Source organism: Argiope bruennichi, chromosome 10 (genome assembly GCF_947563725.1).
Source record: "Argiope bruennichi chromosome 10, qqArgBrue1.1, whole genome shotgun sequence".
Lineage (NCBI taxonomy): Eukaryota > Metazoa > Arthropoda > Arachnida > Araneae > Araneidae > Argiope > Argiope bruennichi.
Genome location: NC_079160.1, coordinates 32884304 through 32908932, shown reverse-complemented (window position 1 = coordinate 32908932; position 24629 = coordinate 32884304). Strand labels below are relative to the sequence as shown.

At 28.6% G+C, this 24629-nt stretch overlaps 1 protein-coding gene across 1 annotated transcript in view; it reads left to right on the top strand.

Annotated features, from left to right (window-relative positions):
• The first annotated feature begins 10343 nt into the window (after positions 1 to 10343).
• LOC129989173 (probable cationic amino acid transporter) overlaps positions 10344 to 24629 on the top strand; it is a 56099-nt gene continuing 41813 nt past the window's right edge. The window contains exon 1 of the mRNA XM_056097541.1: positions 10344 to 11250. Within this exon, the coding sequence (XP_055953516.1) occupies positions 10956 to 11250 (295 nt within the window). The 5' untranslated portion in view covers positions 10344 to 10955. The remainder of the gene's footprint in view (positions 11251 to 24629) is intronic.

The following is a 24629-nucleotide window of genomic DNA, read 5'->3' as shown; positions in this document are numbered from 1 at the left end:
TTTGTTATAGCCATCAACTTAGATAAAATGTATCACAACAAAGAAAGATTTATTTTAAACAAAATTTGCATAATAAACATAAAACATTTTGATTGGTTAGCTTTGTAAACAATGTGGCGAAATTAACTGGCATCCATTATCTATAGAAAAACGGGACTTCTAGGAGCCCTTAACTTCATATTAGGAATCATGAGATTAGATAAGAAATAAAATATTAGAAAAATCAGTACGGCAGTTGTAATTAGGGAACTTTGTCAAAGTTGTTCTTCACAAAGAACGTGCAGTGATGCTTTTGAAACTTCTCTTAAAATAAAACATGGTGAAAGACAGGAAACGGTTAATGAAATATCTAGGGCTCATGAGCTTTCTTGTGAAATAAAAATTTATGACATCGAACCAGTGATTGTGGAAAGAAACTGGTTCATTTGTTTTCTGAATTATTTTATGCGCACAGGTATAAAGGGTACAGATACAATTTCAATTATTACAAATTAAAATTGCTACCTAAAATTTTGTTTATTAGATATTTGATTCTTTCAAACATAAATCTTACAAGCCAGTGTGGTTTCCATGCATAAATTGTCAAGGAAATAATTATTCGTTGAAAATCAATTTTCCTAATTGCCATCGCATTTAATATAGTTACGAATCTGTAATGCTGCTTCCCAGCATAGTTGGTTCCATCATCAGAAAGACCGTTTTACAGTCATCTGTATTGGACGGAGTCCGGGTGCCGCGTCGGTGGTCCCAGGGTTTGGCGACCAACTTGGTGACCAGTTGGCGACTTGGTGACGAATTTGGCGACTTTGGTGCCAAAATAGGTTATATCCGAAACATCGAGAATTTTCCCAATCCGTCCATTAGGAACCGAGATACGCCTCGAACGTTCCTGATTGGTTGAGAGGCTTCTAGCCCCGCCTCCTGAGACCTATAAAAGGAGGCAGTCTGCAGGTGCCAGAGTAGTCGGGATCGACGGTGAAGAACGAGTCTTCCAGAGATTAGCAGAGCAGCGACGGAGTCAAGCTAGTGCTGAACTAAGTTGTGCGCTACTGTCTGCAGTAGAGTCTTGTTGTGTGCACGTCTCGGCTGAAGATAATTGTCTTCTCTGTGTTGTATATAGTTGTCGTCTTTGTGCTGTCCTGTGTGTCTTCGTGTAAATAAACGTCGTTGTTTTTTTTCTACTGCCGCCTGCTGATTGAGCGTTCTCCACACCATACCACTCCCACTATCTAAACGAACCCGGAGATTTCGGAACAATATATTGAATAATAATAGTTGCAATTGTTAAAATGATAGCGCTAATGAATTATTGACATTTTCATCTGCCTTAATGAATAATATAATAAAATACGATCAACAATCATACAATGATTAATCAATAACAAACTACTATTATTCTCAAATTGAAAAACTGACGAAAGTAACACATTTCTGATATCTACAGCTTTAAATTGTCAGATTTAAAGTTATATGTAACATGACAAGAGGGTTGTTCTCTCTTTAAATTTTCTTGTAATGAGACAATCTAGCACTTTCTTTTTTCTTCTCTTTCTATGACCCCGGGGGGGGGAGCACCTCGAAATGAGGATGAGATGCTTCCGGCATGGTGGTTGGATCTTGCCACCCTGGAGGGTACACAAATAGGGGGGAGGATCTGACTCCTCCCATCGATGACGGGACGTACTTCCTTCGGGGAGGGTTGTAGTGTGGCCGGTGATGGCCATTAGGACTCAACCACAGTTCCCGCCAGTGTTGCTGTTGCGGTGGTCTGGTCATTCAGTTTTTTTTTGTTTGTTTGTTTTGTTTTGTTTTGTTTGTTTAAATCCCTGTGCCTTTGTGGCGGGTCGGAGAGTCAGATGGCTGACTTCTTCTCTTTCTGTTCTCCTATGCACCCCCTAAAAGTATAACGTGTGTGGGATGGAATAGAAAGTAAAGGGCCAAATTCTTGAAAATCATGGCAGTTGGCAAACACAAATGCACTCTGACTATACGTGAATAGCACACAGTATGGCAAATATGTTTCAAAGTAAAAGAATATGTAAAGTAAAAGAAAAGAATCCGGTGGATGATCAGAACGAGAGTGGTTCTATCGAGTGGAAAGTTACACAACTCAGCTCTGTTTATTTACATAACTCTTACCTCCCCCCCCCCCGCAATATCTGATGAATGAAATACCAAAGGCTGAATATGAGCAAACTGAAGGTCAGAATACTAAAACTATATTTATTTCAAAAGTAATGGACATAGGTAGCCATCTAGTGACGTTTAAAAATTATTCCAGTTTAAAATACCATATATATCTATAACCGTCACGAGATCGATTTCTAGAAATGCACGGGTGGTGCGCTCGGACGTGAGAGACGATCGCTGGTGATGCATGTATGACATACCCGTCGCGAAAGGGTTAAATTTTCATCTATTTGGTACTTCGGCGGACAGAATTTTGAATCGGACAACCACTTCTTTTTGTGTGCAGTCGACTACACCGCCACCACGGAACGAAGCAGTATCCACAGGAGACCATGTAAGGGCTGACGGCGTTCTATGAGATCGAGATTTTCAGATTAATCCAACACCGGTGCAAATGCCTAATAATGAATAGCAATTATGCTGAAAGTAATAAATTGGTAATAATTTCATTCCTATTGGTAAAAATTTCATTTCTATTTCATGTATTCATACTTTTTTCATCTTTGTGTACAAAATTGTGTGCATTATTTGTTGATACGCGCACACAAAAATGGAAAAAAAAATTGGAAAAAGCTAAAAAAAATTTAAGTGAAGATAAAGGGAGACAATTAAGATCTTCGTTAAATTAAAAACACCGAATCTCCGCCTTGCATTGAATTAACAAATTTTAATGAGAAAAACGAATTTAGCAACAATGGTTTTATTTTATTATTTGTATTTTACTTCATTATTTGAATTTTATTATTATTTTTTATTCAAATAACATTTAAAAAGCTTAATTAGAAAGAATGATTTACAGCGTCTACCAAAACTTTTCTATTTTCAAGAAATTTAAAACATTAGCAGATTTAATATTACATTAGCTATTTACATTCATTTATATTAGCTATCAAAAAATTTTTGTGAAAAAATCATTAATTGAAAACCGAATAATTTGTAATCTTTGAATATTTTAGAGCATTAAAAATATTAAATAGATAAACAATATACGAAGAAGAACAATGCGTTTTGTATATTATAAAATTAAAAAAAAAAATTGTTTTTGCTTTTCCTGTTTGTTGAAATTTTTTTATACATAAGTGTAGTCTTTCTACGATAGATGGCAGCACGAAGCATATTATTCATAATATGGTAGAATCTCGTTACTCAAAGTTAATGAAATATGCCTCATTCCGTTTCGACATACAACGGTTCCCAATTAATTAAAAAAATGAAAAAAAAATGTCTGGTTCTGAATTATTTATTTATAAATTTACGAAAATTAAAATTGAAAAAACTTTGTCGCTTTATATTCTATATTAAATTATATTTCATTCAATTGTATTTTTGTGTTAATATTTGAAATACAAATTAATTTATAGATCATTAAATTTATTAAAAACTTTATTAACTAAAGATTTCCACTGATTTCATTGCAAGTTTATGCATTCGTAAAAGCATTAAATGTTATTTCATTTATTTTTGTGCCCATTTCAACTGGACAATAATTGAAAGAAATGATGTTAGAAAAAAGATTCGTGCTAAACTTCAATACCATGTAATCTTTCATATACGCTCGACTACAAGAACTTCTAGTGCTTCTGCTGCACTAGATTAAATACTCCTAATTTGAACAATTGATGCGTACGGCATGCAACTCAGTTTTATCTACATGACACACTCATTTTCGGTATCAAAGCCGAATATCATTGCTCTACAAGGGTTGGCCAAATGTCTCTTAAATAGATAGCCTGAATGCCACCAATTGGAAGAGTCAAATACGTTGCATTAAAACAATAAATTTATCCTTTCATAGCAAAAATATCTTTAAGGATAATTAGGGACAACTCTATAATATTAAACAAAGTCACATGATTAAGAAATGTGTATCTTGACTTTATAAATGGACTTTGTCAATAGAATCGAACTGGTAATCTACGATCTGAAACCTACTTTCGTTGTATGTATTGTCTCCCTATACAAAAGAGCCGAGATGGTCTATGGGTAAATTCTCGACTTCGGGACCAGAGGGTTTGTGATTCAATATCTGATTCCGTAGAAGAATCGTCGTACAATAGCGCCTGGAGCTCTCAAAATCCTCCAAGGTCAAATGCCCTCGCACAGATGCGGGGAGGAGGCCTGGAAAGGGGGACTCCAGCCCAGGCATTGCTACTCCCTCTGACTGCGGCTCCAAATTACGAGTCCCGTTCTAAAATAGACCTAGTGTTGTTTTGAAACGGGATATTATGTGTTCTCTCTGTATACAAAGGGACCGTAGTTGCCAAGAGGTAAAAACTCGACAAGAAGGTTCGAGATTTGATTCGGAATTCCACCGAAGAATCGTTACGCAAAAAGGCGTAATGCGCACCAAATCTGTCGACGCCAAATGATCTCTCGCCGATCCCTTGCGGAAGCCTGGAAAAGAGAACTCCAACCCAGGCACCTACCCTACCATCTTCATATTACGAGGGTGATCCTAAAATAATCCTAGTGTTGCTTTGAAACCGACATTAATATAACTAATGTAATGTAATTAAAGCAGAATAATTTTATCCATTAAAAGTAACTTTCGTTTGAATGAAACTTAATGCATTAAACGGCAGTTTTGGATTTTGGCATTTTGCAGCCCTAAGTAGTACTCGTTATGAGGCCATTTTTTTTTAATTAACTGGTGAAATTACTTTCTTTTTATCAAATTTTTTAACTTTACAATATATTAATGATTCATTTTAGGTGAATTTTGAATTTCAATCCCTTTTTGAAAATAAATTTTTATATATACATTTTATGATTTATACCTCCTCGTTTGTACAAGCTCTTATTTAAACAGATGCTCAGCGTTTATAAATACTGCAATAACTAAGAAAATGAAACGAAGCAGATGAGAATTCAACCAACTGAACTTGACAAATTGTTAATATTATCCTTGAATATTCAATAATTCATAGAATTTATATCTATTTACTTATTTATATTTTATGATTTGTTTGATTTTTTACATTTTTATTAATTTTATTTCATTAATTGACTGCCTCCACCCCCATCCCTAATCCAGTGGCATTAGGCAGCTTCCTAGTCTTCGAAGTAAAATATTCGCCCCTGCTGAACCTTCGAATGCTTCGTTTTAGAACATTTCGCTTTAACGCTACGCGATTTCTTTTCTGATATGATCCTTGTAAAGTTCATTCTTTGTCAGACAGCAAAGATAAATTTTATTCGGTATTCTACAAATCAAACTTTCACACCACTGTAAGCTGTGAAGTATCGTTCATGTGGGCAGTTATGACAGAAAGCTGGTCTTAATACTCGTCTGAATTTTAGTGAAATCGGGCTTCTATTCCAGATATCTTCGAATTCTGAAGTCTGCCCTCTGTCACCAACACAGCATCAAATACAAACTCTAGATTAGTACGACCTAAAGTACTCGAAATAAACATTTAAATATTTCGATTTTTCAATAGTCTTCACCATGCCATTATACATAATAACTGAATTTCCAGCTAAAATAAGTTGTTAAAAAAGTATATAAAATATAAAAATAAAAAAAAATGAAAAATATCCAAAACTTATCATACGTTTTTATTTTCCTTTTAGCCCTTTTTACTTTTCTCAAAAAATCGAATTCGAAATTTTGAAGAATATTCCGGATTCAAACTTCCGTGAATCCGGAAAATACATTTTTGCTGTATGTTTGTCAATAGGAGAACTCAGTAATCAAAAAACACTTTGAGCTACAAGGATGAAATTTGGCATGTAGTCTGAACATCAACTTTGAAGATTACTGTCAAAGTTTGGGCGAAATCTATTGAAAAGGAAGTCTGTTGGGCTGTTCTATTGTAATAATTACAAAATATATATAGCGAGACAGATAAAAAAAATTTTAATTAGTGTCAGTATCTCAAGTACCGATACATAATAAATTTCAAAAAAAATTTGACAAAGAGTATGTCGTCTGTCGGTCTTGTTATGTCTTGATCTAGACTGATCAAATAACGAAGCAGAATTTCCAGACAATTCTTTATTTTACAGCTCTATATATACAAAAGAACAATTTGTCCCAATCTTGGTTAAATAAATAGTTATTTACACCTGTAGTAGGAGACACAACAGTCGAAGGTGAAGGCTTTCTTGAAACTCAGTTGGTTCTCGGACTCCGAACTCATGGGCGTAGTCCAACAGTCTGCCTGCAATTCGTTTCTTCTCTTCTCCTAAAAAAAATCTCCGCACTTTATTTCGGCGACCATCTCCGCCTCTTAATTTACATTGGTCATTTGAGCTCTCTTTCGGCCAATCGGAGTTCAGCAATATGCTCTCTCAACGGCACCAGCAAATCGTGGGAAGGTCCTTTGTATGTTGCACCTTTCATAACTGACTATTCTGAAACACGGAGTTATCATAGTCATTTCACAATGAGAAACATTTAGCGTCCAGATGTTTGGACATTCCTTTCTTTTTGAAGGTACTCTCAATATCTCTTGGACGAGGAATTCCCACATGTGGTCTTTCACTGTAGTCGCTAATGAACAGATGCGAGACCACCCAGATGAAAAGATCCACCATCTGGGTACCTCGAGGAGTTTAATAAGTAACAGCGACGACACAGCTGGCTGTAAATGTCTTATCAGTACTGGGAAACAGGGAATGTTACAGTCTATTCATTCCAGTGCATATAAATGCTTTAACTTTAGAAAACAACTGTTTAGATAAATAAAATATAATATGTGATAATATTAGTAAAATAATAGTTCTTTGTCAAATTCTAGTTTAATTTGGGTAACAAAAAAAGCTGCTCAAAATGCATTTTTGGTTTTCCTCGAAGCACAAAAGCAAAAAACGCTCATACACAGAAATATAAATCTGAGCACCGGTGACGTTCGTGGATATTTATATGGAGAAGGGAAAATAATATCATTATTAGGGTGTGTGTGAGAAGATTTCAGGGAGACAATTCTTGATTATTTAATATTTTGAAATTTAAGAGGATTATGTGAAGTTTAGTATATTCAAACACTAAAGAATTTTAAAGCTTGAAATGCATTTGATTAATGCTTTGCTACATGTTAAGAAATTTTTAAGGAGCTGAACATTTGTTTGAGACAACCCATGATTAAGAATTTAGCTAAATCTGTTCCAGCCAGACGTCTGTAAAATGTATTAGGAAAAAGAAAATAAAACTAGACTAGACCATATTAGCAACAACAGTTGCAGTTTAGATTGGTCATTAAAAAGAGGAAAAGGCGGTCACGTAGTTAAAAAAATAAAAATGAAGCAAAATAATAACAGTTTTTGAAATCTTTCTATTATTTTTTATGATTTTTTTGTGATTTCAACTGCTCATATAATCTTAATGAATATTTACTTAAAATCGCATTATTAAGTTAAAGAAATATTTTTATAATATTACCCAAAATTGATATATTAAGTTGATTATATATCTTTGATTGAATATTTATATGATATGATTAATTTATATTCATTATTTATATATAATATATGATTAAATGTAATATAGTAAAAAAGTAAATCATAATCGATTGATTTGGATTTAAAAGAAAATTCTGAGGAAACCAATTAACCGAGTGGATCGAAATTTAAATGTATTATCGTAACTCTTCAGAATACTTCCACTCCCTTTGAAAAAAAATTATAGCAAAACTCTGCTCATGTATTTCTCATTTATACGTCGTTTCATCACAATTTCGTTCACTTATAACCACTGTAATTAAAAAGTGTCTCATTTATCGACACAAAACTTCAGTTATAAGTCGTTTTGGGACCTCGATAGCAATATATGAATAGAAAAACAAAAGGAATATAGGTATAGGATAGGTAAAAGTATAGGTAGAGGAAAACACGAATTGTAAAAACGATATCATACATGATTTCGCTATTACAGAAAATTGATGAATAAGCGTAAGAGAAATTATCCTGAACTAATTAAAATGATGATGAAATATAATATGAATATGTTATTCAACTTTCCATAAAGACTCTACGGAAAAACTTAATATTAATTATATTAGTAAAAGTAGTGAAAAAAATAACCAATAAACTTGATTACATTAGCAGTGCTGTATTTCATACACACAAACTATCAAAACATCAGAGGCCAATTAAAGATATTTAAAGTAAACGCATGCATATAAATAAAATAAAATATGAAATGAGTAATTAATGCCTCAGAAATGCAATAAAGATTTGATTTTTCGCACTCTTATATATTTTTAATTTCAAAATTCAGTTACTGTCCTCAATACTACGTAGTAATACATCTTTAGAAACTTTATTATTATTAAAGAAATATGTATTGTAAGCATTAAATTTTAAGTAATCAAAATTGACTATTAAAATTGCGTCTAAACATCTTATTTATACACAATTTACAGCGGTGCCTTGAAAACCGTATAAACAACTTTACTATATTTGTTTTCTAACTTTCGTATCTGTCTTTTGAACATAAAATAGTAGTTAAATCGGATATTTTAATCCTACACTATGCAACTACAAATATTTAAAATTCTCTTAATTTTGCATTTTTTAATTAATTTTTTAAAATGGCATGATTGATTAATAAATTGCAACATCACATTGCTTATTACATTTTTTACTTAGAAATTTTAATTATATAAATACATATTTTTATTTATTAATTTCAAATTAAACTCAAAATTAATCTCTGTAATTATTTCATCTGCATAAGTTTTTCTTTTCTTTACTATTATGCAATTTTTATCGAAAATTAAACAATCGCGAATCAAAGAATTCTGATTGTATTTATTGTCGAATGTATTTATAAATAAATAATATATAGAATTCTAATTGTATTTATCGTCGAATATATTTATAAATAAATAATATACAGAATTCGAATTGTATTTATCGTCGAATGCATTTATAAATAAATAATATACACATTTGTGTGATTTAAACTAATCATTTCACCTGTATAAGTTTTTTCTTATTTCTTTACTCTGTAAAACTTTTATAGAAAATTAAAGAATCGCGAATTATAGAGTTCATATTGTATTTATCGTCGAATGTATTTATAAATAAATAATATGCACTTTCGTCGGATATAAGTTAATCATTTCACCTGTATAAGTTTTTCTTATTTCTTTACTACTATACAACTTTTATAGAAATTAAACAATCGCGAATTATAGAGTTCATATTTTATTTATTGTCGAATGTATTTATAAATAAATAATATGTACTTTCGTCGGATATAAGTTAATCGTTTCACCTGTATAAGTTTTTCTTATTTCTTTACTACTATACAACTTTTATAGAAATTAAACAATCGCGAATTATAGAGTTCATATTGTATTTATCGTCGAATGTATTTATAAATAAATTATATGCACTTTCGTCGGATATAAGTTAATCATTTCACCTGTATAAGTTTTTCTTATTTCTTTACTACTATACAACTTTTATAGAAATTAAACAATCGCGAATTATAGAGTTCATATTTTATTTATTGTCGAATGTATTTATAAATAAATAATATGTACTTTCGTCGGATATAAGTCAATCGTTTCACCTGTATAAGTTTTTCTTATTTCTTTACTACTATACAACTTTTATAGAAATTAAACAATCGCGAATTATAGAGTTCATATTGTATTTATCGTCGAATGTATTTATAAATAAATTATATGCACTTTCGTCGGATATAAGTTAATCGTTTCACCTGTATAAGTTTTTCTTATTTCTTTACTACTATACAACTTTTATAGAAAATTAAAGAATCCCGAATTATAGAGTTCATATTGTATTTATCGTCGAATGTATTTATAAATAAATAATATGCACTTTCGTCGGATATAAGTTAATCATTTCACCTGTATAAGTTTTTCTTATTTCTTTACTACTATACAACTTTTATAGAAAATTAAACAATCGCGAATTGAAGAATTCAGATTGTATTTATCATCGTATGTATTTATAAATAAATAATATGCACTTTCGTTCGGATATATGCTAATTCCACTTTTGATCGCGAATAGGACAGCTGCTTAAAAACCTCCAACACGCTCCCTCAAGAAAGTAAACCATTACACTTTGAGAAATCCTGCATCTGTGTTTACTGATTACGTCAACTCCCAGCGTTCATTGGCCGGAAAAACAAACGTCACACGGTCACGCCTTCTTTTTGTTTTGCAGTTGCCGGTTTTCAGACACATTTTCCAAGGCAATTTCCAGGCTTCGGCATTTTCTCCTTTGCTTCCAAGCCGATTTGTTTAACAGAATTTCCTCCAAGTACCGTCGGATTAATTAATGCATCAGACTCTAACACACCGACGCCTCTGAGTCAATTTAAGGAGAACAGATTCAGGAATATGATCTGTTTCAAATAAATGGAAGAGAATAATATGACAGAACGTCTTTTTCCACATCAACATCTGATACAATCGCGGTATTTCAACATCATTTCTTCCTGGTGATTGTAGAAACATCTGCTATTTTTCCCGAATCTTCACATTTTCTGTTAGATTATACCTTACTGGGGAAGCTACTAGTTCCTTTTAAGAGATCCAACAGCAATTTCGAATATATGGAATTATATCTGGAATTTTAATATCAGCTCTATTCGAACGAAAATATACGCGTGATACATTACAAAATTCTAGAACTGCTTCATTTGTTGCAAACGATTTTTTGTGTGATTATTTCATCATATTCTTTGGAGTTGGAAATCTAATTACCTATGAAAATGAAATGATGGTTAAAAGTGTATTTATATAGGCAAAAAATTTCGGAAAGAAATTATTGGAACTGTCACCATGGGAGTTTTCACTTGGTTTCAAGACTGTTGGTTGATGATGTTCAGGACAAAGCCACAGTATTTGTCTGTTCTAGGAAGAAAACGTAGTAGCATTCGAAGCCCTCACAAGCTTTCAACCCAAACAGAGGAAAGAAATTGCACAACGAGGCTGAGGTCTTTAGTATGTATGGCTATCATGTTCTGCAGCATTTCATATGGAATCGTTCTGCTACTGTCTAATGAAGCATCGACACTGACAGCTTCAAATTTATTAGTTCCACTTGTTATTGCTGCTATAGCATCAATATCTGGAGGTAAGCGATGTAATTATTAACATAAGCCTACGCTTTATTACATTTCCAAACTTTCTTAATATAAACAAAAAATATGATTTCTAATGGGAATATAGGCATTTTATGGACCCAGTCAGCGAATATTCTGACACTTCTTTATTTTCTCCTTTTTTTAAAAAAAAAATGATATATTTAGTTTCATATTTTTTTTTTTAAAAAAGGTTTAATTTCTCAGCATACCAATTATTAATTATTTTTATTTTAATAATTTTTTGAAAACACATATGTCATTAATTAGTTAATTTATTGTGTTTGAAGTCTGCACGGCATCTATGCTTAGACACAAAGAGGCATCATTAATAAGCTTATAAATTATTTAATTTATATTAATGATTTTTATTTTAATAATGTTTTAGAAAACATATGTTTTATAAATTTGTTTCTTTATAATGACACAAAACTGCTTGACATCTATATCTGAACACAATGCTATGAAAGTAATCAGCATATAAATTATTTATTTTAAATTATTTTTTTCTTATTTTAATAATTTTCTCGAGATATGTAGGGTATTTATTAATTTATTTGTTATGATTCAAGATTGAGCGACACCTGTGTTTGAATATCAGGTTATTTAAGCAGACTTTCTATTTTTATAAATAATATAATAATAAATTGGACATAATAAAACGTATAAAATATATAACAGATAATATTAACAATTTTTTTGAAATTTTAAAATTTATAGAATTTGTATTTTTTGCAAATTTATTTATTTAGAGAAGTGCCAATATTTTAAATCAAAATATCTGCTCTCCACTCAACTCAGTACTGTCAGGCAGCTGGTCGGTTGGAAATCGAACGCCAATTTCTATGCAAAGTTTCAACTTTTCTACTAAAGGAATGTATATCTTGTGAATGAATTGCTATGTGATAGGTGCATTTTGATCATTCTCGACTCTTCAACTACTTATAAACAAAACTTACCGACCCATCTGCCAAAAGAATTTTGAATATTTCAAATAGACTTTTACAGTTCCATACCTTTTTTATTTGGAAATAGCTAAATTCGCTCACTTAATAAGTGCAGTCAATTCCCAAATCTAATTGATGTAACTCTTTTGGCGTGTTCAAGTGAGCTTAAGTTGCCATGGAAAGTCAATACATGAAAATAGAAATAAAATCTTTTTGTACACCTAAGACTGTACTAACTTCATTGGTATCCATCCAACTGAAAAAAATATATTATTCATTGAACTCATTAACTAGAGTGTTAAAAACTTGACATAAATAAAATGTTGCTCTCTACGATTAATTTGTGTTAAATTAATTTTCTGTAAATTAACTTTTAATAAAAAATGGAAACATTTGTCTAGCAGACGATTATTAAATTGTTTCGGAAGTCTGATCTGATGTACAAACATTTAAAATATGTAGTCCATTTACCTTCAAAATGCCATTTTCTTTGCAAACAAAAATAGAAAATGCAATGTTTTCTTTTATTTTTGTTCTCTTTTTTTTATTTTGTAAATTTAATTACCAATTCATTAATCATTCATTAAACTCATTAAATAGACGATTAAAAAATTGCCATAAATAAAATGATAGTTTCTACAATATTATTAGTTAATTTTTTTGTATTAAATAATTTTTCCTTAAATTAACTTTTAATAAAAAATTGGAAGCATTTGACTGCCAGACGATTATAATTGTTCCGAAGTTTGATCTGATACACAAATATTGAAAATATGAAATCGATTTTCCTTTAAAATGATCTTTCCTTTAAATTCAAAAGTAGAAAATGCAATTTTTTTTCTTTTAGTTGCGATACATTTTTTATTTTGTAAATTTAACTACGAAGTTTTCTGAGATATTTAGATTTTTTTTTTCCGTGTTTTTCCATATCTATTTTCTAGAATTATGTTAAAAAAGGCTTTTAATCCGATATAAATTTTTAAGTTTTATTTTGTTTATTATAAAAAAAATTATTAGATACATGAAAAACACATTCATTTTCTTTTTTAAATATATTGATTCACATGTAAGAGTACCTTTTAAAATTATGTATAAAGCCGTAGAAAAAGCAAAATAAAATTTTGAATATGGAATAAATAATTGTAATGTTTACAAAAAATAAGATTGCATTTATCACCCATAAATAATTTTCAATTTTAAAAATTTCACAATTATTGTTATCTAACTCAAATTTTAAGAGCTCATTAGTGAATTATTGCTATTAATTTTAACGTGCACTTGCCTTACAAATTTTTCTAGAACAAAACTATTACTTCTGAGCATAAAGATACCGAACTTTTAAATAAATATTTCAAGAAAAACAAGCATACACACGACAAATGACCTGAATATTGCCATACTAGGATTTGAAAACGCATTTTAATTCTGGACGAGTATTGTAAACTTATTTCAATACTTTTTACGCATCATTCTAATGTTTTTATATAGACGTTCCAAAATCACAGTAAATTATGAATTATTTATTTATATTATCCGATACAAATCTAATCGATTTTCAGACGGTTATCACTGTATTTTTTTTTTTTTTTAATTTTAAGGCCCGCCTACCTTAAAAACTAGCCTGGAAAAAAGCATGTCGTCTTACTACAGACGTATTATAAATAAAACAAGGAGGCACACGACAGATGACATAATAAAATTTGAAATGCATTTTAATATCGTGCGTGTATCGTAAACACTTTTAAGTATCCGTCGCACGTCACATAAACACGTCATGTAAACACTTTTAAGAGTGTCTAGTACATAAATGTACACTTGCTCAAATTTTTGCACTCTGTTTTATTGGTATTTGGATACATTCTTTGTTTGTTTTTGCTTTTTACATGTATAAGGAATTTATAATATTGGAGAACTCAAACACTTCCTCATTTTTCTCAAATAAAAAATATTAATTGCGCTTATAATAATTAAAATATAAAATTTTTAATTGTGATTAGTACTAAAATATATAAGATCACAATAGTAAAATTTCCAAAAATTCGCTAAAATATTCTCTATTAAATGCGTGTGTGTATTATTAACGGCATGCCATTGGCGAACAATGAATATGAGAAAGCCTATTATAGTCCGACATTTGGCGATTAATCACTGGGATGCGGTTAATATACATACACCAGAAAAATGAACAGATATTTCGGGCACCTTTTTACGGAATCTATTGAAATATAACTTAACACAAATATACAGTTGTAATCACAAAAATCATTACTAAAAATCAAAGCCACAAAATTACATGGCAAATTTCACACACTTAAATCATTCAATTTTTTGATATATTAAGTTTACATACTTGTAAAATTAGAGACTGACAGACAAGTATATTCTTATCGGATTTTATTCCAAATTTGCTAAGCATCTACATTTTAAATCCGAAAACTTTAAACCAAATTTCATATATCTAAGTTGTTGTACTTTTGAATTATCGCGTATGAATTATTAAAGTTTATAGGCCTACAAAAGTACAACCTGAGAGATGATAAATCTCGCAACGTATTTGGTTCTGAATTTGACACATATCTGTAATTTAAATAATAAATATGAGTAATAATTTTATTAATATAATTCTTTGTGCGTTGTCAATATAGCTCTATTCCTGTTAATCTACATTCAGACAGCAAAGCAAACTGACTTCTTCTGAATGGACGTCGTTCAAAATTTGACAGAAATTTACAAATTAGGTCTAAAGGCCATATACCAAATTTCACCCCTCTAGTTAAAAGCGTTTCTCCCCTTCCCCTCTAATTCACCGTCGTAGTGTCTCTATCTCTACTTTGACAATGTCATCAATTTTGATATAAGAGCAGTTCGAGTCTTATGTAACGTTGTAACCAGTCATATATATATATATATATATATATATATATATATATATATATATATATATACAAAAGTATTAGAATCAAGTTAATAGGAAAAACAAAAAATCAAATAAAAATTAAACCAAAAAAATATAAAAAAAGAATCCGGCCTGAAGACTTTTTCAAGGGTCACCCTCAGGCAGGGATTCAATGAAAGGGATTTTTTCTGTGAGGAAATACAGACATTGTCTAATAATGATTCCTCGTTATTGTTTGTTTTTCCTATTAACTTGATTCTAATACTTTTGTATATATATATATATATATATATATATATATATAGTGTCTATTCTCCACACCTGCCCCTAGATGGCACTTTGAGACGTAGTATTTATATAGTTCCAATGATGCTTTTCAGTTAGTAAGTAAGACGTCACTACTCTGTGATTGCTTGCTAGCCAACTTGAAAACTATGTGATATTTTATTCTTCCATATTAAGTATGTGTGCGTAATTTGATGTTTTGTGATTGGGAATCTAGAAGAAATCTTAATAAAATAAGATTCCCAAAAAATCAAGTGTTTTCATCTGCACAACACCACGAGTCTCTCTTCACTACAACGTTTTAAATCCATCCTGCCATTTCTGAAACGCTACTATAACATCAAATAATGTCAGTGTCATTCGTTACTTTGTCTATATTAGAATAGCTTCAAATGGAAGTTCCATCTCGTAGCCACACTAAATCTGCCTGAAATACTTCTACATTTCATATTTTAATGAAGTCATTGGTGTAATCAAATGCAGCGTCCTGGCTTAGAGGTAGCGCGTCTTCCCCGTGATCTGGGCGTTCCCGGGTTTGAATCCTGGTTCGGGTACGGTTGTTCTTTCTTCCCTTGTGTTCTATCCGTGAGATGTGTGAAGGTGGGTTCACACGAGGCCAACTATTGCGCGCAATAGAAGGTCACGCCTACTTCAAGAAAATCCCGTGACTGCAACGGGACAATGGCAAATAGTTGTCCCGTCGGGACAACCATTTGCCATTGCCCCATCGACGTTGTCTCAACTATTCACACGGGGACAATACAGGGACAACAGCTGAGAGACAACAATTGCGCGCAACTATTTGCCTGGTGTGAACCCACCTTGAAAGAGCCCCCCCCCCTCCTGTAAAAAGGGGTTGTGCAAGCGAATGTGTGTGTCTCATCATCATTTGAGCTATTGTTGTACGTCAGTGCCATGAAAGGCGTTCTTAAGGGATGACACTTTTATGAAAAAGTAAACAAGAAATTTTGGTGCGACCATACCAGTTGGTTTTTTAACGCAAATTGCATTTTAAATCGAAATTATCACTACTATATATATCACTACTATTGATCTATATTCAATTTAATGAATTTAGTTCAAGAGAATGTATCAAAGCAATGATTTGGAACATCATTGCTAAATATGGCGCTTGGCCTATAAAATTCAAAACAACCGTTTAAATGTTGCAAGTACTATAAAATCACTGCGCTACTTACATCATATTTATTAGCAAAATAATTTCCTGTGTTTCTAAAACTAAAACAGTTGCGAAGTGATATTTATTTCCGCGATAGCGATTATGTTTACAATGACACATTAAAGATCTAAATAGAATTTTTAAAAAAATTCCTGAGATTATTTTGGTATAAAAAGGTGTGCAAAATTTGTAGTATTTATATAACTTAATTTAAATAAGCAAGTGCAAGTCCATGCATGGATCATTTTAAACCATACTTTGAAAATGTAAAGAGATTTTTAAATGTAAATTTTGACTAATTATGAGTTTCTTTATTTACTACAACATACTTTAATTAAATTCGGGGGGTGTTGCCATAGCATAAAATAATATAATTGTATTATTATTCAATGATGTGGTTGATATCTTTGAAATAATTCAAAGATATCATTATAAATATATGATTATTATATCATATTATGTATTATTAGTATATTACATTACATTATAATCATCTGACAAAGATATGATTATTTTGAAATAATTCAAAATAATCAAGGAGACATTTTTGGTATTTATATGCTTATTAAAAAGTTTTTAAAAAATCAATAAAAAATAATGGATTTGAATAAAAGGGTAGAAATGAGAGCTAGAGTTCGAACGAAATGATAGAATTTTAAAGGAATTGTTCAAAAAATTTAATGGGGATTCGAAATTCTATCGTAGAATGAATATCGTGGAATGATAAAGTTTTAGGTTTACTTCGTATGTCTTTAGATTTATTTTTTTTAAAAATTATTGTTTATTTTAGCACGTATAGTGTGCACAAAAAATTTATTTAATATTTATAACAATATAAATGTAGTAACTAAAGTGTTATTGTAAAACACGCTTAAAAATATCGAAAAAAATTACTGGAAAGTTTTTTTTTTTAATTTAAAGTTTTGTAAAAATACTTTTTATTTAATAATATCTTGAAAGTTGATAGAATAATAATATATTTTTATATAATAATGTCTTGAAAGTCGTATGATGATAAGGTTTTAGATTTGCTTCGTATGCCTTTATATTATTCTTAAAAACTTAGTGTTTATTTGAGCACCGATAATGTGCAGAAAAATTTATTTAATATTCTTAATAATATAAATGCAATAATTAAAGCAAAGAAAAATATTATTGTTAAACACGTTTAAAAATACCAAAAAATCACTGGATTTTTTTTTAAATTTTTAAGTTATATAAAAGTACTTTTTATATAATATCTCGAAAGTTGATATAATATTAATATCTTTTTATAAATATATGTTATATAATATATAATAATATCTTAATATAATATTTATTATTAAAAATTTGGTGTTTATTTTAGCACCGATAATGTGCACAAAAATTTTATTTAATATTTATAATAATATAGATGCAATAACTATAATAATTAAATATTATTGAAAATAAAAATACCAAAAAATCACTGGAAGCTTTATTTATTAATTTTAAAACTGTGTAAAAATATTTTTTTATTTAATAATATCTTGATAGTTGATATAATATCTTTTTATATAATAATGTCTCGAAAATTGTAGGATGATAAGGTTTTATGCTTGCTTCGTATGTCTTTATATTAATTTTAAATATTTTGTATTCATTTGAGCACCGATAATGTGCAGACAAATTTATTTAATATTTATATCAATATAAATGTAATAATTAAAGCAAAGAAAAGTATTATTGTAAAACATGCTTAAAAATGCCAAAACAATCATTGGAAGGTTTATTTTTTACTTTTAAAGCTGTGTAAAATCGCTTTTTATATATTAATATCTTTGCAGTTACATAGAAGGAATGATAGAATTTTGATTATTTTTGATTAAATAAAAGTGTAATAAAATTTTGAATAACCCTTTATTAATGGTCACCTATCATCCAAGGAGTAACTATTTAATAAATTTAATAGCTTTAGATCAAACAGTTTGTTTTTTAGCGCGCTTTGAAATATTTTTTGCTTCATATAATCTACAGATAATAACTAGCTTATAAATATTATTATTTTAAGATGGAGAAGACTGGAATAATATTTGTTTTCAGAAAAATTGATTGAATGTAATCGAAATTTGAATTTCATCTAAATATACTAGTCAAACTTTAGTGATTTTAGAAAATTACAGTGATATACTTAGAGATATATAATAATAATAATATTAGTGAAAAACTGTATTGATTTTAGAAAAGTTCGAAAATTAGCGCTCAGATTCGGATCTTCCTTTTAAATATAAGATATTAGAAGACAATTTTGAAAATCCATTTCTTCAAAAATTTAAATTAAAAAAATTATAGTGTTCCCAATAAATTTGCCTCAATATTTTTGGAAGAAAGCGCAATAGAATTTAACATTTTCAAAAATCGAATTAAATCCCATATTTACAAACAATGTCAGGGAGTTATCATAACTTTTCTTAATCGAATTATAGGAAAAAAATACTTAAATAGATAACTGAAAAGTAAATAAATAATAAAAAAATAATTGCAAAATAAATAACAGAAAAATAGATTTTTATTTTATCTAGGTGAATTGGCATCCAGTTCGAATATGTAAATGCATCTCACTAAATATTTTAAATATTTAATATTCAGTGATTTTCGTGATTTAAATTCAATAAAACTACAACAGTAAACATATGAAATCCTAAACACCACGATGACTCACGAAATTCAGAAGCATCGCGAAATCATGAAAGATTGTTGATTTTTCGATGCATGTTCTTTTCTCGAAAAGTCAAACCAGCAATTGAGATTTAGCCGCTGCAGGTGGGAAAGCAACAGGTGTTCCCTGTCTTTCTTGTCTGGAGTTCTGCAAGGATAATAGTGTGCGGGACGAATTCTCTTTCTCCCTCTTCAAAGTCGAAATCACCTGCCCTTATCTAAGTACAGGTGGTTGTTTTACACCTCGTGACACAATCATGCATGCTATTTTATGATTCATTCGCGTGCTCTGTATGATAATTCAAGTATTCCATTCATCAACAAAGAAATTTGCTATAAAAATTTTTAAAAATTCCAATTTGTAATAAATATATTAAGAAATCTCAAAAAAATTTAAAATGGCAAAAATAATAGGAATGGTCTCCTTTAAACTTTCTTGCATACTCTTGATTAAAGGTGTTATTTTTGCAGAATGGACTTTGAGCAAAGCCGAGAACGCTACGAGTGGTTAGATTTTTATCTTCATAATGCCTCATATGTGTGTTTCTTAATGCCTCTTTTGTGTTTCTTAATACAGTGAAGAAAATTGAAAATCCATTTTGGACGCCTTTTTTCAACCATTTCAAAGCAAGATTTTACATACAAGTTAAATGCTTATTACAAGGTCATAAACTAAATTTCACTTATCTAAACCGTTTTATTACAAGGTCATAAACCAAATTTCATTTATCTAAACCGTTTTATTACAAGGTCATAAACCAAATTTCATTTATCTAAACAGTTTTATTACAAGGTCATAAAACAAATTTCATTTATCTAAGTCGTTTTATTTATTTATTTTTGTCACCGCATTTGCATTTGTGCAATCAAATACAATTGCCTTTTCGATTGCAAATCACTGAATGCATTATTTTTTTTAAATTTTAAAGTGGTATACTAATGATACCACTTTATTTATCTAAGTCATTTCATTTTTGCGTTATTACGTTTACGTTCTTGAAATCAAATGTGTTTGTCTATTCGATTGCCAATCACTGAATGCTTAATTTATTTATTTATTTATTAAATCTTAGAGTCGTTTACAAATGGCAACAAATTTTATTTATCTAAGTCGTTTCATTTTTGTATTATTGTGTTTGCATTTATCCAAACGCAATAATAAAAAAAATGAAACGACTTAGATAAATAAAATTTATTTTTGCCTTTTCAAGTGCCAATCACTGATCACTTTTTTTTAATTTTAAAGTGGTATGAAATGACTTTTCTGTAATAATAGACTTAGAAGATATGGAAGAAAAAAATTAACATTTTAATTAATTTTACTCTAAAAATCTAATTAAAATTTCTGAAAACCTTTCTTAATGAAAATCTACTACCATCGAAATGACTGTTAGTTATTTTTGAAAACGGAAGTCCAAGGGCCAGATCCAAAGGAAATTTTAAATGATTTTTCCGTCTTGTATTTTGCATGAGGCAATTTATATATAATAATCTGCTAATAAACATTATCACTTAAAATTCTTAAAATAATATTGTTCTATTATAATTTTTGAATAAATCATTCCCTTTTTATATATTGACTTTTTGAAATAAATAAAGTTAACTAAAAGTTTTATTAAAAAAATTTAATATTTAAGAAACAGTTTACATTATAAATGGAGTCTTTGAATCTGTAATAAAAATTAATATCGCACTTCGATTTGTAATAAATTTTACATATTTCAGATGGTACTATAAAAAATTAAAAAAGAACATTTTCATATAAAAATTCACCAATTCAATAACCACAGAAATGTAAAAAAGAAATTAATTGAAAGGTCTTTCTATTATTTTTCATAAACTGAGATCTTGTCATTTGATTTATATTTCACTTTTAAAATCAATATTTATTACATTACAAATCTATATGGGATGTTATGGAAAATTAAACTGGATTTAAAGTAAATATTAAATTAGACAACGTTTCGTCAGTAGTATGCTTCATAAATTTAAAAAAAAATTAGAAGCCTTTTCATTATTGTTTAAATTATGAATAATAATATGGTTGCCATTTTGTTTTCGGTCTAGTTGAAAACTTTCACTATTTTTGTTGATATGAATTAAACGAAAGAATGATAGCTTCAATCAAATTAATTATAAATATTCTTTAAAAAATTTATTTAGTTGGAAGGTTATAAAAATTTCTGGAAGAATAATCCACTTAAAAAAAACTATTCAAATTTCGCTCCAAAATTCCAAAATATTGAGAATTATTGATGTAACGAAACATGTATTAAAAGAAAAAAATAACTTACTAAAAAATTATTAAATATCGTTTGCAATTATTTTCCATAACTCTTTTACAGCTGAGTAGCATCATAAACGTGAGAGGTTCTTGACTTTATTTCAAACTTTGGTAATAAAAAAATATATTCAGCTTTATGAGAACATTATACTTCTCAGAATATTCAAGGTTATCTTTATTTATTTTACCCTCGATGGGATGACCGACTTTAGTTAGATGTCATTCAGTTGAAATAAACAATAATTAGTCATAGAATTTTTATATCAACGCGAAATATTTTTATTCAAACAAAAAGATTATTAGTACAAAATCCTGAATTGGATTCTGTACTAATAATCTAAGCTTTCTTCAAAACTATATTTTTGAAGAAAGCTTTTTTTTTTAATTTTGAACTTAATAATGTAAAAAGTTATTGAACTATTGAATATAGATTCAATTATAAAATTCACATTTTTCTTAAACATGCAGGATAGTCTTTTTTTTTTTTTTTTTTTTACTCAAGTGTCCTAAAGCAATTTTGTTATTTTGTGGATTATGTACAATGGAATGCTCCATTGTACTTGAAGGAAAGCAGGAAGACTGAAATCTGTATGATTTTTGAAAAGAAACTGCGGATAATATTCTAATGACATCCTTATTTGTCTTTCGCCATATGGCGCAGTGTAAGAGATTTCCATTCCAATTAGAGGAATTGTAATGAGCTTTCGGTATTCCAAAATAATTTCTATTCCTTTTATTCTTTTGTGGATTTAAAATTTACTATTCAAGGTAGGATTAATTCAAATAATTCTAATTTTTAAGATACTTCATGTTATAATTTAATATAAGAAAATATGCAATTTGTTTTGCTCGAAATGGTTTAATTTTTCGATTATAAAAGAAAAAAAATCAAGTTAAAGGAGAAAAACTTAATCAAATTAAAAATACTAGCAATTACTTTTAGTAAAATCTGAGCGTTACTGAAAACTTCACAATATTTTATGTAGGTATACTTTTTGTTAATTACTGCAACTTTCAATTTTGCAGTCAATTGAAGAATAGTGTGTGGTTCGGATCACCGTTCTAACTAAATTTGTCACTAACAGGGCAGCAAAAAATATTAAGCTAGAAGCTTGCACTTTATTAACAATTTGCTAGTATTTTTAATATTTCGATATTATTCAATTTTACTTGAGAATAATTATTTAAAACTGTTATCAAATAATTATTTAAAGATAAAAATTTATTTTTAATATATTAATCTCAAACAATAAAAATATATTTAACAAGAATTTAAAGGAGAATGAAAATTTAATACTTTCCTTTTTCATTTTGATTTCGTTTGGTTTTTCATTCCATTCATTTTTAAATTGATAAAAATCATTTGATTTTTATCAATCTATTATTTTAATAAAAATTTCTTGTAAAACCCTTTTGTCACCATTTTATTTTATATTTTCAAATTTTGAGTAAGTTCTGTTATTTGTTTCCTAATTTTTTTTCTCCTTCAAAAGAGAATATTTTTTTAATTTTGCTACTGTTCTTATCAAATTTTTGGCTAACTTAGTGAGTCTATTAAATACATTCCCAATTTCTGGTTTTTACATTTTTGGCCTTCTTTCTTTTTTATTCTGGAAGCTGTTTCTCGTTTTATTCTAATTTTTGGAAGCCCAGAATTCCTCAATATGTTGATATAGTTATCAGATTCCTCGTTCCATTTTTATTATTTAATTAATTCAACATTATTTTAATAGCAGCAAATTTTGCATTTAATTTTACAGGTTTTTAATGCCTAGTTTTTTAAATTAACAAAAATTTTATTTTACAATCACAATATTATTTAATTTTTAAAATTAAAATTCATTGTGTTTAATTGTTGTCCAATTAATTTAAATAATTTTTGCACGCTCAATTCTTCTTATTCTTTGTTATTAATATTCTAGACTCGTTCTCATTCTTAATAACTAAATCTTTTATGATTCTGACATTAAAAATATTCAAGAAATATAAGAAATAATTATTCAAATAATTATTTAATATATTATATTTTTAAAAAAGGACTAAAAAGTATAAAATTATTTCTCATAGCCTCATAGAGATTCTCCAGAAAATTTGTGATTATAAATTTAAAAATTCACAATTTTATACTTTTTAATCCGTTTCAAAAAGTGATACATTATTTTTTTTTTATTTAAATAATTATTTTCTGATTTTTTTTTTTTTTTGTCTTGTGTGTGTAAAATTTTGCAATTAATTTCAAAGTAACTTCCTACTGAACTACATCCAATGATAATATTTGTTCTGAACAGTCAAGAAAGCAAGTTAATAGTTAATTGTTATGTTCTTCTAAATTATTTTTAACATTTCAGCTGTCTAACTCATCGAAAAGTTAGTTTAAAATCGATTTCAGATAAACCGATAGACAAGGAAGTGAATTAATAAAAACCCTCTAAAAATTAGAGCAAAATCACCCTAGTTTCTATTATTTCTATTTATTTCTAAAAACAATTTCTTATTAATTAAAAAACAAATTTTAATTTTTGATACTACAAATAGCTACGAGAGACATACTAAAAAATTGCCGAAAAATGACTTGAATTTTTTTAAATCAGTAAAGAAAACAACAACATTTAATTAGTATACCAAATAATTCAATAAGAAGAACAAATAAATTGTTCGTATAAAAGCAGGGTTTTTTTTTTTGCTGTTGTTGTTGTTGTTTTGATAACATGTGTTGTCAAAAGAATCAAAACTTGTACAAACTAGAAAATAAAAGAAAGGCTTCATGTTCTGAATTTAATAAAGATAAAAAAGCTAATAAAGTGTTATTGAAAATGTCATTTTAATTCAGAAATTGTTTTTTAAATGACGTGATTTTATACACTACAAAATTAAAGTAAGTTTGGGTTACATAAATAGGTTATTTTTTGAATTTTTTAATAAATAAGGAATTTTTAATTGCGATTGTAGAGTGATTAATTTTAATTTTAAGAGATTAATTTTTATTTTAAGAAAAATATATTCAAAGTAAATAGTTTTGTTCAATTTTTTTTCAACATTTAATACACATCTTTAAAACTCTAACTGCAATACAATCAACTCAAAACTATAATTCATGTAAA